The sequence below is a fragment of the Setaria italica genome, chromosome IV (genome assembly GCF_000263155.2).
Source record: "Setaria italica strain Yugu1 chromosome IV, Setaria_italica_v2.0, whole genome shotgun sequence".
NCBI classification, from domain to species: domain Eukaryota; kingdom Viridiplantae; phylum Streptophyta; class Magnoliopsida; order Poales; family Poaceae; genus Setaria; species Setaria italica.
Genome location: NC_028453.1, coordinates 15,447,807 through 15,464,342, shown reverse-complemented (window position 1 = coordinate 15,464,342; position 16,536 = coordinate 15,447,807). Strand labels below are relative to the sequence as shown.

The following is a 16,536-nucleotide window of genomic DNA, read 5'->3' as shown; positions in this document are numbered from 1 at the left end:
GCATTGCTTTTTCCAGCACACTCTTTTTTTTCGGCTTATGCTGAGGGCCAACTATGATTTTCCCCTTGCCGAAATAGGAACCACGATCGCCCCCACCATCGCCACTTTCTCCAGTAGCAGAAGCCATTTATGTACAAAAATTATTACCTTAACACTGCATAAGTTGTTGAACTTGAAGACCGTGATCATCTCGCGAGCATGTTCTCAACTGGACGGCACCGCACTTCGTCATGAAAGAGGTTAGATGCTACGGAAAAGGGGACACGGTCACGATGTCCGTATCCACTCTTTCTCGTAGAATCAAACCTCCTTCTTTACATACGTTGCTGCTCGGCGGAGAATATCCTATGCGAGATGACCACGGTATGCAAGTTCAACAAGTATGGATTTGAAAAAACCTTATTGAATTTGATAAGTTCAACAAGTAGCAGAAGTCATCTATGTACAAAAATTGTTTCCTTACCACTACAGAAGTTGTTGAACTTGAAGACCGTGATCATCTCGCGAGCATGTTCTCAACTGGGCGGCACCGCACTTCGTCATGAAAGAGGTTAGATGCTACGGAAAAGGGGACACGGTCACGATGTTTGTATCCACTCTTTCTCATAGAATCGAACCTCCTTCTTAACATACGTTGCTGCTTGGCGGAGAAGATTCTCGCCGATATGAACACGGTATGCAAGTTCAACAAGTATGGATTTGAAAAACCTTATTGAATTTGATAAGTTCAACAAGTAGTAGAAGTCATCTATGTACAAAAAGTCTTTCCTTACCACTGCAGAAGTTGTTGAACTTGAAGACCGTGATCATCTCGCGAGCATGTCCTCAACTGGGCGGCACCGCACTTTGTCATGAAAGAGGTTAGATGCTACGGAAAAGGGGACACGGTCACGATGTCCGTATCCACTCTTTCTCGTAGAATCGAACCTCCTTCTTGACATACGTTGCTGCTCGGCGGAGAACATCATCGTAGAGATGAACACGGTATGCAAGTTCAACAAGTATGGATTTGAAAAATCATATTAAATTTGATAACATAAACTGTCTAGACAAGGTAGCGTCATTCTTAAACCACTGCAATAATGCATACTATATATATGACACATCAATCTCCCTCACATTCTAGCTCAAAATACCTCTCCATTTTCTACTTCATCATCACATTCTAGCAAATAATCTTTCCATCTCCAAAGCATAAATCAAAGCATAACACGAGGATGAAGTAGCAAACCTTCACAACACTTGTGTTGGCCGAGTGAAATTCCCACGAAAATGAGGGAAAAAACTTCGAGGCAGCACCTCCCTTGCTTCGGCACCACCGGAGAGTAGGTGAAGCTCAGCTCTCTCTGTCAATGTGCTGGACTGGCTCGGGCTGGAGGAGGAAGAAAGTCCTCTGTCTTGGCCGTATATAATGGGGATGAGTTTTTATCCCGGTTAAAAACTCCAACTGAGACAAAAAGGAACACCTTTTATCCTGGTTGAAGGTTGAGTCCCGGTTGGAAGCTCCAACAGGGACAAAAGGGACACCCTTTTATCCCGGTTGGAAGCTCCAACCGGGACTAAACTTTGTATCCCGGTTGGAACCTCCAACCGGGATAAAAGGGTTCACCTTTTATCCCAGTTGGAGCCTCCAACCGGGATAAAATGGTGCCGCCACCGACAGCCCGCGACTAGCCGTTGCAACCGGGACTAAAGGGGGGTCTTTAGTCCCGGTTGCAATTACCAACCGGGACTAACTCTCCCCTCCATTTTTGCCTACCGTGGCGCACCCCCTTTGTCCCGGGCCAACTTTAAACTGGGACAAAAGGGGGCGCATCGAAAGCCAATTCTCTACTAGTGTTGTCAGGGAAGGATCCAGCGTGGGGGCTGGGCCTACAAGAGCATGCTGGGTGGCAAAGCCTATGTAGTGGTAACACATTTACAACAACACTAAAAAGGCACATATTAAAGCGTTCTAACGGAAGAGATACGGGGCATGCAGACAAGAACGCATGGTTTATGGATCAAGATACAAACACACAACACATATTTCATAAAACACACAATGGTGGTGAAACCTTTCATTTCAGTGCCAACCGCCACTGGAGCCACCACCGCTACTGTAATATCCCTCTCCAAGATACCCTCCGCCACCATATCCTCCATATCTGCCACTATATTCACCACCATGACCAGGGTAATGACCATATCCACCACCATGCCTAGGGTAATGACCGTATCCCCCACCATGTCCATGGTAATGACCGTATCCGCCACCATACCAACCATGTCCTGGTGTATAGCCACCATAGCCACCACTGTACCCTCCCCCATAGCCACCACCACCGTATCCGCCTCCGTAGCCATAGCCACCATAGTACTCATGTCCATGTCCCAACTTCTCTTCGTTGGTGCCATCGCCACTGGTAAGTTTCACCTTCTTTCCATCCGATTCTGCATCATGTAAGTTGTAATCCGACTTTTAGAGGCCAGTTAACAGTCTATTAATGTATATATGCCCACTTCCCAAGCCATACAAATCTTAAAGGAGATTGACATAAATGCAAACCATTGGCCTTGTTAGTGAACCGATCGGTAGCGGCCGCTACATCCTGCGTGATCAGCCGGAGGGAAACCAGAACAATGGCAAGCAGAAGCACGGACTTGAAAGCCATGCTTTATTTGTATGAATTGCTGGAACAGAAGGCACCGGCGTCTTTGGTATTTATATCGCAGCTGCTGGCCAAATCGATCGAGCTGGAGGTTTGCACATACTGAAACACGTGCTAACACACAGTATGGTTGGATGTCAGGATTAAGGAAGGTTGATCTTGGTGTATCTCATTTTCAGTCTAACCAGAAATGTTGGTTGCAGTTTGAATGACCTTCATCCGTGTGGAATGATGTGGACCTGGGAAGTTGAGAGAGAGCATGGCATGAGCTATAGTCAAGGTCAGCTAATGAAGTGGTGGATATGAAATTGTTGTGCATGCTTGTCAGATTAATTCAGTTAGGTATCTCTGTTTTAAATTTAATTAGAAAAAAGGTGGACTGTTCAAGTGTCAGTATTATTGCATACCTATCTAATTTTGTAAATTGGATGAATCTTGCAGTTATGTCAGACTCAAGATTAATGACCAAGGCCTGCGCCGTACCTCTGGTCCCCTAATCACAGTCTATTCCGTGTGAATTTTTTCCTAGCTGTGTACGTTCATCACTTGTTGCAGAAATCACGGAGCCATCACCAGTGGATTTCTAAAGCAATAAATTATGTAGCAAACCTTAATGATGGACCTTCGTTCCAAGATCAAACACAGGTTCAATTTGAGCATGCTTTCTCCAAGCTGAAGCTGGACCGGCCACAAACTCCGGATGCTAACAAAGTTCAGCACATGATGAAGTCGAATGGTTCAATCAACTCGATGAAAGCTAGTTTTTTGTTTAGCATTCCAGTATTGTGGTACATTGTTCATGCCGTGATTGGACAGTTCTTACACCACAAAGCATTCATGCTCAAGGCGCATGCATTGAGAGGAACACAGAACAATATCTTGATCTCTGCCTGCTAACCACTTTGTTAGTTGAGTGTTGAGTCTGCACCCAACTGTACGATGACCTACGCGGAGAACGAAATTGATCTGCCCCAACTCTGACGTCCAACCACGCGTGAACTCCCCATGCATTTACTAGTCCATTGGAAGGCACAGGAGAGTGGCTGCGTACATGCAGGGGAGCGGCTCCTATATGTAGGGCATCGCAGCGGTGCTGCGTTTCATCCAAATCCGGCTCAAGTGCTCATTTGAAGGGCAGAGATGGCTTCCAAATCTCTGCTTCTCATTGGCGTTGTCCTAGCTTCCCTCCTCCTCGTCACCAAGGACGTGGTTGCTGCTAGAAACCAGTTCGTCGAGGCAAATGGTTTGTATCTCTCTCTCTCTGAGATCTGCAGCACGTTATGACATTTGTAACGCATTCGTGTAAAATCGGCAACAACCTGGATTTAACTACAATTGAAATCTTACTTTTAGTAGAAGGGAAGAGATATATGTTTGAATAGAAAACAACGAACATTTTTCTTGCCTCCATCTTTGATGTTGTACTGTAGCTAAAAAGTCTATTCCGTGCAGAGTCCGAGGGAAAGAACACGAAGCTTACTGGTGGGGCTGACTTCAGGGATGAGAAAGGGGGTCACGCTTATTATGGTGGCGGCTATGGTGGTGGATATGGTGGAGGGTACGGTGGCGGCTACGGTGGATATGTACCTGGGCGCGGTTGGTATGGCGGTGGGTATGGTTACCCTGACTTTGGTGGTGGATACGGTGGCGGCGGAGGCGGCGGAGGCGGCAGATATGGGGGTGGTGGTGGATATGGCGGTGGATACGGTGGCGGCGGTGGTGGTTACGGTGGTGGATATCCTGGAGCTGAATATTATGGTGGAGGTGGGGGCTGGCACTAGGAGCTACATACAAGAGTGCTTCAACAATATTACCAAGTGAACTTCCATAAAAGAATTACCATGGCTCGCTTGCTTTAGGCACGGCTTCATGTTCTCCCTTTGATGTTAACTTTCATTTGGTACAATGTTGTAATATCATGTTATATGGAGCCATGTATAAAATAAAATGGAAGACCCACTTTATTATTTTTAAATACAAGGAATGTTTTGGAACGTATGAAAACATGGTACAACTTTGCACAAATTTAGAAATTTCAAGCATTTTAATATGGGTCCTAATTTTTCACAAAACAAATTATAAACACAAATGCTCGTCATTGACGCTAAAACGTGCCATCACATGAGCACGTCATGGGCACCTCGCGAAACCACAACTTGCAGTGCCTCAACGGGATATCCCACTTCAGGAAAATTAACAAACTATGACCTCGGAGGCACGCACCCCGTCGGGAAAAGCACACCTTGGATTATTCTAGCAGCAGCAACCCATCCAGAATGCCTTCAATAACCTTTGTGATGAAGGAAGAAAAACAATATAGACTTCGGAAAAATAGGGCAAAGAGAAAAGAATAAAAATATATTAATTTTGCTCGACCGAATACCCTCAGTTGACCATGATCTTTCATATGTATAGCATGCGGAGGTTTTTTCCCGACGGCAATTGAAATCCCTCACAAAACGTGTCAAATTACAAATTTGGCTTGGCCAGGTTTCCTTGATTTTTTTAATCAACAATCCAATTTCACAGTATGTAAGCACCTTTTAATTGCCATTGCTTTTGTATCCAGATTCCAAATTATACGATTCATATGTACTTTCATTTCGATGGTCTCAAATCAGTCTTTGTCCTGCTGGTACTAAATACCTGATTTGAATCATGTCGGTGTTGTTCCAAGTGCTGCTTTATGAATTCAATTGTAAATAAAATGGGAAAGCCCTCAAGCCTCGATTGAAGAAGTGAAATCTGCAAGAGAAAGATGGAATTTGTTATCGGGAAGGAAATCAAACGCATTGTTCCCAAAATGTCCAAATATGATGCTTATAACCTTAAAAAAATGTAAAGTATGCCAAACTTTCACAATAATAAGCGTTAGTACAAAGTTGGCCAATTTGGTTGTCAACTCTCATGTATACACTGCACAAAGTGCATCCGAGAGACTGGACACGTATATACTAAGATCGGCGATTCACCACAAGCGGCTTGGCATGAGCCGCTAATTGTTATACATTTCCAATGTTCTTTGATTTTTTATACATTCCTTAACTACCAATGAGTACCGTGGTACGACCGACTCTTTGTGTTAACAAATGCAATACATAGATCTTTGTCTTCCTGTACGGAGCCCCTAGGACATAATGATACAAGGCGATATAATTCGTTGCAATCACAGATGTTCAACACACACTATGTGAAACCCCCCATATTTGTAACAGACGTAGAACATCTGAGGTAACGAGTCTAGCATCCACTACAAGAGATAAGTTACAAATGACTCAAGAGATAGTATTACCAACCGGGATAAAAGGGGGTCTTTTGTCCCGGTTGAGTGATCCGGGATAAAAGACCCCCCCTTTTGTCCCGGTTGGTTTATCCTGGATGGATTTTCGGGATATTTGCACCTTACCAACCGGGACTAAAGCCCAATTCTCTACTAGTGTTAGCACCCTCCGGTTAGGACCAGCATCGAGCTCGTACGCCTTGTCCAAAACAAAGATAATTTTGCAAGGAAATATTAAGAAACAAAGATTGGCATATTCCTATATTCCGGTATGTCTATCCCTTTCCAGTGTTTATAAAACTTGAGCCCTTGACTTTTGAGCCTGGCGTGGCGGGAGATAAAAGGTTGGGATTCTGAAGCAAGTCTAGGATGTGGATGAGTTACTAACTAAACTTTAGTGGAGGATTTGTTAGTACACGATGAAGACCGGAGGCTGCCGTTACCTGGAGGTGCTTCAAGTGTTAAAGGCGCATTTTAAATTTAAAATTATTAGCCATAGGTCAAACTATCTGAGCTTCTTGACTGCCACCTGCTGAGCCACCTCAAGAACCACTGACATTGCCTGGTCAACAACCGCAAGCCTCGACTCCACGCACCTTGCCTTATAATGCTACCTGGGTGGCTTCTGGCCAACCATTATGTTAGTTGCAAATAAATTCACGCCCTTGTACAATTAAAAATTTCTGGTGGCAGAGCTGCCGGTACAAACCTTTTTGCATCGTCAATTTCTTCTTAAGCTCCTAGGACACCACATATGAGTAGTCAATTTCACATGGTGCTTGGGGGAAAAGCACACCGTATGTACTATTTTTTGTAATGGGCACTACATGTGGTTTCTGTAGCAGTGGTGCTTTCTCACTAGATCAACCATAGATATACATATAGATAGTCTAGTTTACTTTGATCCAAAGTAATGGAAGCCACATGTTAAGATTTTAAATTTGTTTAACTCGTCCCCTTCCCTCTTAGGTTATACAAGCACCTATTTATTTCAGCATCCATATACTACACACGTGAAATCCCACGAACTCATTCCTCACTTTATCCTTTTCCTTGATGTTGGGGTGTGTCAATTTCCAATGTATTTCTTTTAAGCGAGAATCCCACCAAATGACTTGCTTATTTTTTCAGATTCTTGCTTATGTGGTAAGCAGATTTGAACTACAAGAAGCGAAAAACGAGAAGCGAGAAAATCTTCGCTTAATTATAATCTAAGCATAGCTGAGAGAAGCGGAAACAAACGTGGCCTTTGTCTCCTTGTAACTCTTTCTGGTTTATCTAGCAGTAGCAATTGTTTACGAAATATGCCTCCAAATAGTATCCGGTCGAATTAAACATACTTCTCCAACGGAAAAAAGCACTTCACAACTTGGGAGCCGGAAGCAAAACAGTGACACTAAAAGGACCTCCATGTTCATGGGCTAAAAAATAGTAGAACATAATTTAACAAAAAGACTTTTAATCAGTGTTGGGAAGATGATTGAAAACAGCGATGTCTTGTATTAGCATATTTTAAATAATAAGCAAGGAATACATTATTAGTAGTTGTGCGGCAGATTGCTTTGGCAATTTGGTAGAGTAAGAAGGGGGGCGGGAGTATATATACGACAGGGCTCTCCAACTTTAGTCGGCATAGTGTGTTTTTTCTGAAAATAGAAATGTCTCCGGCCTCTGATGGAGGTCATAGTGTTATTTTAGCTGATCCCAAGAAGGTCAAATCAAGGTTCCATACCGAGGAAGCAGACCAAGTGCCAGTGAGCTGGCGACCCACAATATATTGCCGTCCATTGAATATGCTCAAACAGCATGCTGCGATTGACCCGGTACATATTCACTTTCTCGCGGACATTTTGGATAAGAACATATATAGATGGAGGATGGGTAAGCATCGAGCTATACTGCCCCAACAAGTAGTCGGCAACATGATGACTGGCAAATGGATGACACAGCATTCAAATAACTCATCTCAATTTGTGACTGTGTACCTTTGGGTACGGTACTGATGGATACACCGTGGACCTAATGTTTTCCTTGTTATGAATTCATATGTCACTTCGTTGCAGTTGCAAGCTGAAATCACTGTACCACAGCCCAAAATTACCGTCGAACATCCAACGGTATAAGTCTAAAAATAATGATGGACCATTCGTCGGTGTAGCGGAGCAACGGACCATTCGTCGGTATATCACGTTATTATGGCTCACCGTTCGACGCTATATATATTTAGATGTACCACCGAATCATTGGTTGGCATAACTCAACATATACAACCAACTATCGGTCGGGATACGTTCTTTAGGCCCATTTCCCTTCGCCGCACTTCCGGCCCATTAATCTCGCGCACAAGACTCGGCCCATACCGAACCCTAGCTTCACTCCTATTCACCCACCGTCCTCCAGCACATCTGGTTTGGCTCCCCTCCTCCCGTCCCGCTACCTCTCGCCGCCCCTCCACATGCCGCCCTGTAACAACTGCCATTTAAGTCATCCAAGTGACTTTGAAGAATTAAAAGCAATTTGAGAAAAAAAGAAAAAGAAATTGGCTGAAAATCAAATTCGGGTCAAATTTGGCTGAAATCTGAATTTTGAATTTGAAATTCAGAAAAATTCAGCAAAAATATGGAATACAAGTGTAAGAGTGACTAGAACTTAGGGATCAAGAATTTGGAGCAGAACTGGTCCAAAATATCTCAAAGGAATTGAAGAAAGAAAATGGAAAACTGAAGTTACTGTTCCTCGTCTGGAAACAGAAATTCAGAAAAACAGCCTCAGAGTCCATTTTGGAAATTGAATTCTGATAAATTTTTCAAATAAGTGAATCAGAACAACTACACCATGTCGAAGTATGGACTTTGGACTACTAGAATTGGATGTTTTGGCTAGGAACAGTGAAGGGAACGAATTCAAATCCAAGCTCAAAGTCAGCACATTGTCACAGGTGACTGTCACACTGAAAATGACTAAGTCTGAAAATGACTGTGTATGGCCGACTTTGGATTTGATTTCAGAGAGATGTAGATCAAAAGGAGTAGTGTTCTTGGGCAAAATGGAAACTTTGGATGTTGTAGAACATAATTGGGAAGAAGTTGGACTACAGAAAGGGGATTTGGACCACCGAAATGAATCACTAAGTCGGGCAAATAAGCACCTTGATTGACTGACGAAACTGAATGGAAGGGTAAAAAGGGTTCAGACATTGCTCGAGAAAAATTTAAATTGAAGACTTTTTTATGTTTATCTCAGGCAAAGGTTTATAGATGAATTGGAAAGCTCGAGATTATCTACTACTTTGGTTAAGACACATGTGCACCGTCGGATTGGAAATCTACCGTGGGGAGGCTCTAAATTTTGGGCGCCAGAAATCAGAGAGGGGAAGAGCAGCAGAGCCGAACTCGACGTGTCGTCGCCGCCGCTCTCGGTCGCTCGCCAGCGCGACGGTTAGGCCACCTCCTCACCACGCAAGCCTATGGGTAGACCACGGTGGCAGCCATGCGCGCGGTAAACCGTTCGTATAATTACCGCTCCCGCGTTGCCGTTTCATCGCCGCTCCTTTTACCGCCGCCAGCGCCTCTGTCTCAGTTGCCGCCTCCGAGTAAAATTCCACCGCCACACCGCAGCTCCCGTCGATTCCTTCCGTCCACACCTCCGTCCACACCCCACCAACAACGCCAGCAACTTGTTGCCCAGCTTCTTCGCCGGCATACCTCAAACCGCCGCCGATTCTGTCCGCCGTCGCCGCGCCTCCCGCTCACGGTGAGCACCACCTTGCGCCGGTTCTCTTCCTTCTTAAGTAGTCGTAGGCAAGTCCTTAGAGTACTAGGATGGTGTAGTAGTAGTTGTTCGATTAGTTTGCGCCGTCATCGTGAGTAGTCGCGACCGGCTGAAGGTGTCGCCGCTCACCGCCGTGGAGGGAATGGCTCCGGCCATCTCCCGTGGAGCTGTTGCCGCGCGCAGGTGCGTGAAGGTGTAGAGGTGGTGTCTTGGCCTAGCTCCGCCGCCGGTAGGACGCCGGCCGGCGAGTCGCGCCGCCCCTGTCGCGCGCGCGTTTTGGCGGGAGGAGGAAGAAACGTCTGGAATAGCGGGCCCGCGTGTCAGTGGAGTCGGAGGAGTGAAAGGAGCAGGCCGACCGAGCGCGGGCGGTCGTTGGGCTGGCGCGTCGGAGGCCCAAGAAGCCGACGCGGACGGCCGTGTAAAGAAGGGCCGGAGGCCCAGAGCAGCTAGCAGGCCGCGCTCGCAGGGGAAATGAAGGAAAAGGAGAAGGGGCCGTTGGGCCGAAGTCGGACCGAGAAGCGAATAGGAAAAAGAAAACGGCCCACGAGGCCCATTAGGCGGAGAATAGGGCCGGCGGGTAGAAAGGAATAGGAAAAGGTGGGTCCGCGCCGTGGGCCCAGTGCGCATGAGAGGGGGTAGAGTCGGGCTGCGTAAGAAAAGTTTTCCGAGGCGTTTTTCGGGAAAATTAGATTTCCTTTAGAAAGTAATTAGTTTAAATCCGATTTACACCATTTAAATCACAGAAATTTCTAGGAGTGTCCAAAATTAGTGAAACCAATTTTGTTAGGCTTATTTTATTTTCCTTTATGCATTAAAATTTTTACACCCTAGAAAAATAATAAAAGTTTGGGTATTTATTTAATGCCTTTCTTTTAAGGTAATTAAATAAATACTTAATCTTTATAAAATGCATAAAATATGAAATAACATTTTCTTAATCACAAATTATTCTTAACTCATAGGAAATTAGGTTTTCAAGTTAGAAAATAATTATAACTTTTTCTAAAAATAAAAGAAAAAGCCTTAAGTAGGGTTAAGTAAGAAAATAAAATTGTGGGTTAATCTTTTCGGGTTTTTGTGTGTTGACTTGCAACTTTATCATGATAGATTGTATAGTACTTGTTGGCTTGCAACTTTATCATGAAGGAAAGTTGTATAGTCTTTTATTCAAAATTTTGCATTTCTAACCCCTGCATGTGTTGTGCTATAGCTCCCGAAGCACCAGAAGGGGATTATTTGGAATTTTCATAAGGATCTTCGGAGTTTGAAGAAGTCTTTGAATTAGTCCCCTGTGAAGCCAACCCGTCAGAAAATACTAACTTTTTTGGCGAACAAGGCAAGCCCCGGTGCATTTATACCTATCTATTTTGGAGTTATTATTTCATGTGTCCAATTATTGGTTATTTGCTTTATGTATGCACTAAGTCTAGGAGTTGCTTGAAACCTATTCTTGTGTATAATCATGCCTTGTTTTAAGGACATCTTTGCCACTTGTTCAAACCTTAGAAGATACCCAAGTCTAGAATTGCTTACTTGCTTACATACTTGGTTTACCAACCTTAAGGAAAACTTTTGAGTCATACATGTTGCTTATGAAAGATAACTTGGAAATTTGAAAGCGGACAGAAACTAGAGATGTAGTTCTGTCTGCTAGATTAATTTGGTTAAGGCCCAATTCGTTGTCTTAACCTTTGATCAAGTGATACGCATCTGATCGCTTACTGGGTATGGGACCAGTAAAGCCCAGTAGGTTAGTAAACTCTATGATCGGGAATACTTCGTACCCGCGCTTGATGTGCTGGAGATTGGTAGGGGTGTAGCCTGAAACTCACATGGTGATCGGGCCAGACGTGGGGTCCCATGTGGGGGTGCATCCCTGGGTCCGGGTAGTCTTATTCCCAATCATTGATTTTGCTAATCGAAAAGTTGTTATGTACGACCTGGACAGTCATATAAAGCTGGTGATCAGGGTACTCTCCTGCAGGACGTAAATGGATCCGGATCGCCGCAATTCTCGGTTATGAATGCACTTGATCACTGTTGAACATCGTAGTATAAATTCATGCAATATATATCTTCTGATAATGTTTGATGTATGACTTAATATCTCTTGTTGCTTTTATTTTCTGCTCATCATTTAGAATGGTTAGGTAATAACTTAACCCAAATAAAAGATAAAACTAAGGCATCACTCGTAGTAAGCTTTTCGGCAAAAGTTGTGTTAGCCAAGCACACCAAAAAGCTAGCATATACTTCCAAAGAAAGCTATTATATTGGTTAGTTGGGTAAGACTTGCTGAGTACCCCATACTCAGGGTTATCCCTTGTGGCTATCTTTTAGAAGCTCCGCAAGAGTCTATAGAGGAGGAAGCCCCAAAGCCTTAGGGTATTGTTATGAGTCTCACAATACCCTTAAGAAGAAGTTTTTAAATGCTCATCTCCTCCTGAACTGTTTATGTTTTAAATCTTAGAACTCTGTCTAACACTGCACTGTTAAGTTTGTTTCAATCTATGTTTTGTAATAACTCGTACCTTTTATATATGTATGTAAAAATGTAATATTTGTTGATGTTATCCCATCGCGGATACTATCCTGATGTATGGCTATGAAAGACAACGTGGATCTTTCAAGGAGTCCTAGGGACACTCGACGGACGACCGGATTTATACTGTTTTAAATGCGTTTCGAATAATTGCTGCGTCAGCAGCAGTTAGGCGCATTTAAACCAGTTTAAGTTGGATGGTTCCGCCACACGCCCCTCGCCGGTCCTCCACCCGCCGCCCCTCGCCGGTCCTCCACCCACCGCCCCTCCACGCGAGGGCCGGCCTCTGGCGACGGGGCGGTGCACAGGGCCTCCGGCCTCCGGCGGCGCACGGGGATCCAGCACGCGAGATGCGAGATCCGGCGCGGCTCCTCCTCTCCCCTTGGCCGCGCTCCTACGAGTATCAGGGCAAGGATCCACTCCAACCGTGGCTGGAGTAGCGTTTCTCCATCCCCTTAACTCGCCTCTGTTAGATTTCTTGGTTTTTGGTAGCTGCCAGAGGCAAAAGATTGCTCATTTCTTCGGATCTTCTCCTGCTTCTTCCGCGCGCAGCTGCATCAAGTGGGTTCAAGAGTCGTTTCCGACCGGTGGCGAGTGCTCAGAGCTGGTGGTGTTGTACGAGCAATGCGTGCGGACCTTCTAGCACAACGAGCGCTACAAGGACAACCTCCGCTTCCTCAAAGTGTGGCTGGAATACGTGAGTCGTGGGGATCCTAGCTTGATTTTTCTTTCTCTGGTTATCTTCTGGACAGTGGAGGCATCTCACATACCTGTTTGGTTGCCAGTCTTATTTTGTTTTGCAGGCTAGAAATTGCGCTGATGCTGAGGTGATATACAAATTCCTGGAGGCAAACCAAATTGGGCAGGGCCATGCCATTTACTACATGTCCTATGCGTCGTTGTTGGAGGCAAAGAACAAGATGAGGAAAGCTAATGAGATCTTTGACCTTGGTATAGCTAGGTGGGATTTCCATAAGACTGTCACTTGTTGTTCATAAGGCTCTTGGATTTGAGATTGCCCAGTAGATTGTGTTGCTATAATCTATAGATATTCAATACAGAACTAGATACTGAGAGGTACCAAAAATCTAGTTATGGGGGACTAGATACTGCAGTACAGAACAAGGAGAACGAGGTTAGCTTGATACTCCTATTTATCTCAACCTGTTTTTCTGATGTGTGCTCCCTGTTCTAGTCTTGTCAAAAGCTATATACTAATACTCTTACATCTGAAACAATTTATGTTGATCTTTAATACATAGTAGCTCTATTGGTTCAAGACATACGACAGTTACAGAAGCTATATCTTCATTTTGTCATGCTCAATTGTGGTTGTTTTAAAATTCGTATTGAGCTGCCTGTCATCGTACTAGTTAGAATCAACTTGAAACTAATAATCCTCATATCTTGTATCAGGGAAAGAGTGATTGCCAATGAACATGGAGATGGCGATGCAGGTAATCTGAAATGCTTAGCATCTCAATATTAGCGTCGAATGGTACTTTGCTTCTGGTCTGTTTATAAACACAATAGCTTAGTTTAAGATGAGGTCTGAATGAGCCCAATGTTCTTGTTGTCGAACAACACCCTAAAATATAAATTAATTTAAGCTGAGATTCTGGAAGTATAATAACTTCCTTTCTGAAACAAGACTAGCAGCATGAAACCAGACAAGCCAGATTCAACTAATGCTGCCATTGTACAAATTGTATGCTAGGATATGTATGATTAATATACATCAAAGTGCTACAGCTGGGAAATTGGACCTGAGAAATGCTTAGCAGGTAAAGTCTTTTTGAATTCTGTATCCATCATTGATTTTATTGATCATGCATCTGGTTTACCTTTTCAATATCATGCCTAGCAGAAAATACAAAAGACATACCAAGGATTCGTGGAGGCTGGGCCATATAGGATGTTTTTTATGTGAGTACTGGGTGGTGCCTTTGTGCTTGTATTGTGCAAGTTACTAGTACCTTAACTGCAGCAGGTGCTGGTGCCTAATTTGGGCTATGCTCTGTTCGATTAGTGCTCTGTTCTATGCTACCCCTACTGCAGCTGCTAGAACAATGGTATGATTCTGTGTTCTCTGATCCTTGGATATACTGTGTGCTGCTGCTAGTAATGCTAAGAAATTACCAAGTGACTTATTGCATACCAACTTTGAGTTTCAGGAACTTCAAAGAGGTGCTAGGCAGGATCTTGTCAATAACAAGTGGATCAAATTGCTGATCCAGTTATTGATTTGTTCTGAACTACCTGCATGCCTTTATCATTTTGGAGGCAAACAATCCATATATGTCTACCTGCAGTATAATTAGGACATGTAGAATTTGATGTTATATATGAGCCTAGCTCCGAATGTTAGCTACACTATTGTTATGACGTATGAACCTACATGAATGAATGAAAGTTTGTCTTTGTTAATGTGCTACTTTGTGATGAATGTCTGTACATGATGAATGCTTTATGTTGTGATGAATGCTTTATGGTTATTGTTCATGGTAAATTAGCTTTATTGTTTTTTTGGTTGCATTTAAATGATCCTGTTGGACCATCGGTCGGTGAAAGTAATCCTTAGGGCATCAAACTATTGGTCGGTATAAATTCATCGGTCGGTATAGACTTATACCGACGCCACTTATCACGACTAATGGCTAGGGTCGGCATAACTCTGTACCGACCGATGATCCGTCGTTACAACAGCTTATATCGACCAAAACAAAGTTGCTACATTGTGGCTGTGGTATAGTGAATTGTGGACATTTGAGGCAAGCTAAATACAAGTGGCGAGAGCGATTTTAGAAAATCTTTTTTTAATATGAAAATCTTATTTTGATGTTCTGATTGGACCATCTTGTTTAAGTCCACTTAAGCACTTAACTTTCCTTGCGAGGATTTGATTCAAACACTTGATTAACTTAGGTAACAGATCATGTGTAAATTTGCGTCTGTGATGTCCAGTCATCACATACGAGTGAAAATTTTTATATAGTTAATATGGTTTCTACTTCGGTCTAAAGGTTTAGAGAGTTGAACGCTCATGCATATGCTCATTTTTTCCCTAGTGAGTACGAAGTCGTGCTACTGCAAGAACGTATATGCTCTACAAACTAGATGTTCATTATTGAGCCATAGGTCCGTTTCTTCTGATTTTTTTATGACATTGATCCTCTTGTTTCTAATAACCTCAAATGAACTGAAATTCTAAATGTAACATTTGATATTATAACAACATGTCAACACACACCTATTATCACTACCAGAATCCGGAAATTTCATGAGAGCCCAAAACCCTCACGAAAATATCGAAAACCCTCACGAAAATGTTCCGTGATGTTCAACTCTCATGAAAATCCCCTCACAAATAAATATCGAAAACCATCAAATTTTGAGTTCTTATGATGGATAAATACTAATTAAAATTTTAATTCTGGATTAAAAGGAGAAAGTTGAACCATACCTCTGTTATTCATTACATGGTCACATCTGTTCTTCAATATGGGTCCAGATATTTCGTGAGAGTTTTTCGAACGCACTCACAAAATCACACATATTTGGTGAGAGTTTTTGCAACACGCTCACAAAATCGCACATATTTCGTGAAGGTGTTAACGTACCTTCACGAAAATTGCTTTTCATGAGAGTGTGTGAGCCACCTACAGGAAAATAACAATTTTCATGATAGTTGTTAATTACTCTCACGATAATGGCATGCCCCTCACAAAATCTCCATTTTCTGGTAGTGTATGAATGTACCGGGAATTTAGTTTAATTTCCGGGGCTACCTATATAAATCTCAGGGTAGCTGGAGAGAGTGGAACGAAGGCCTCTGGGTGGAATTTTAGCTTTGACATATACGCAAAATAATGTCTGAGCACTACTGAAAAATGAACTTTCCTTGAGACTCAACCTTTTTGACAGGTGGCTCATATGACGACCCACCTGAGAAGTTGACGGGGCCTGTTCAAGTTTTGGGTCACTAGTGGAAACATATTTCTGCAGGTGATTGCTCATGATAATTTTCCTTTAGAAATGGAATGATTTCCGGATGCAGCTTTCATAAGCAACCAGATTAGGTGGTCGACATGTTCACGATGGAAGTTCCTAAATGATGCAACTAAGATAGGTAAGATTGGAAAAAATTGGTCAAAATTTCTTAGAGGTTGTAGAAGAACAAGTATTTTGAACATACAGAAGAGCAAATGAAAGAAGTATTTGTGAACCCTGAGGGAGTACGAAAAAATGGTGACACCAAGTGGTTGGATATGAATTTTAAGTTTATTAACAGG

General features: G+C 43.2%; 2 protein-coding genes and 2 long non-coding RNA genes across 4 annotated transcripts; 2 read left to right on the top strand and 2 right to left on the bottom strand.

The window, feature by feature from the left end:
- Positions 1-1,917: 1,917 nt before the first annotated feature.
- Positions 1,918-2,694, bottom strand: LOC101778388 (glycine-rich cell wall structural protein 1.8). The gene is made up of 2 exons (XM_004965274.4): positions 2,549-2,694; positions 1,918-2,433 (listed from the first exon to the last, which is right to left on the bottom strand). Exons 1-2 carry the CDS (start codon positions 2,652-2,654, stop codon positions 2,066-2,068), a joined length of 474 nt encoding a protein of 157 aa, XP_004965331.1. The 5' UTR covers positions 2,655-2,694; the 3' UTR covers positions 1,918-2,065.
- A 1,039-nt stretch (positions 2,695-3,733) lies between these two features.
- On the top strand, positions 3,734-4,645 carry LOC101777992 (glycine-rich cell wall structural protein-like). The gene is made up of 2 exons (XM_004965273.3): positions 3,734-3,894; positions 4,104-4,645. Exons 1-2 carry the CDS (start codon positions 3,792-3,794, stop codon positions 4,430-4,432), a joined length of 432 nt encoding a protein of 143 aa, XP_004965330.1. The 5' UTR covers positions 3,734-3,791; the 3' UTR covers positions 4,433-4,645.
- A 386-nt stretch (positions 4,646-5,031) lies between these two features.
- On the bottom strand, positions 5,032-15,896 carry LOC111256946. Its single transcript, XR_002677211.1, has 2 exons — positions 15,708-15,896; positions 5,032-5,396 (listed from the first exon to the last, which is right to left on the bottom strand). It is a non-coding gene; the product is annotated as an uncharacterized LOC111256946 (long non-coding RNA).
- Positions 13,681-14,671, top strand: LOC111256945. Its single transcript, XR_002677210.1, has 3 exons — positions 13,681-13,701; positions 13,962-14,028; positions 14,112-14,671. It is a non-coding gene; the product is annotated as an uncharacterized LOC111256945 (long non-coding RNA).
- Positions 15,897-16,536: the final 640 nt, after the last annotated feature.

Coding starts and splice junctions, on each gene's coding strand:
- LOC101778388 (XM_004965274.4), bottom strand. CDS start 2,654: ATGGCTTTCAAGTCCGTGCTTCTGCTTGCCATTGTTCTGGTTTCCCTC. Junction 2,434..2,548: donor GTTCACTAACAAGGCCAATG/GTTTGCATTTAT, acceptor TACATGATGCAG/AATCGGATGGAAAGAAGGTG.
- LOC101777992 (XM_004965273.3), top strand. CDS start 3,792: ATGGCTTCCAAATCTCTGCTTCTCATTGGCGTTGTCCTAGCTTCCCTC. Junction 3,895..4,103: donor CCAGTTCGTCGAGGCAAATG/GTTTGTATCTCT, acceptor TATTCCGTGCAG/AGTCCGAGGGAAAGAACACG.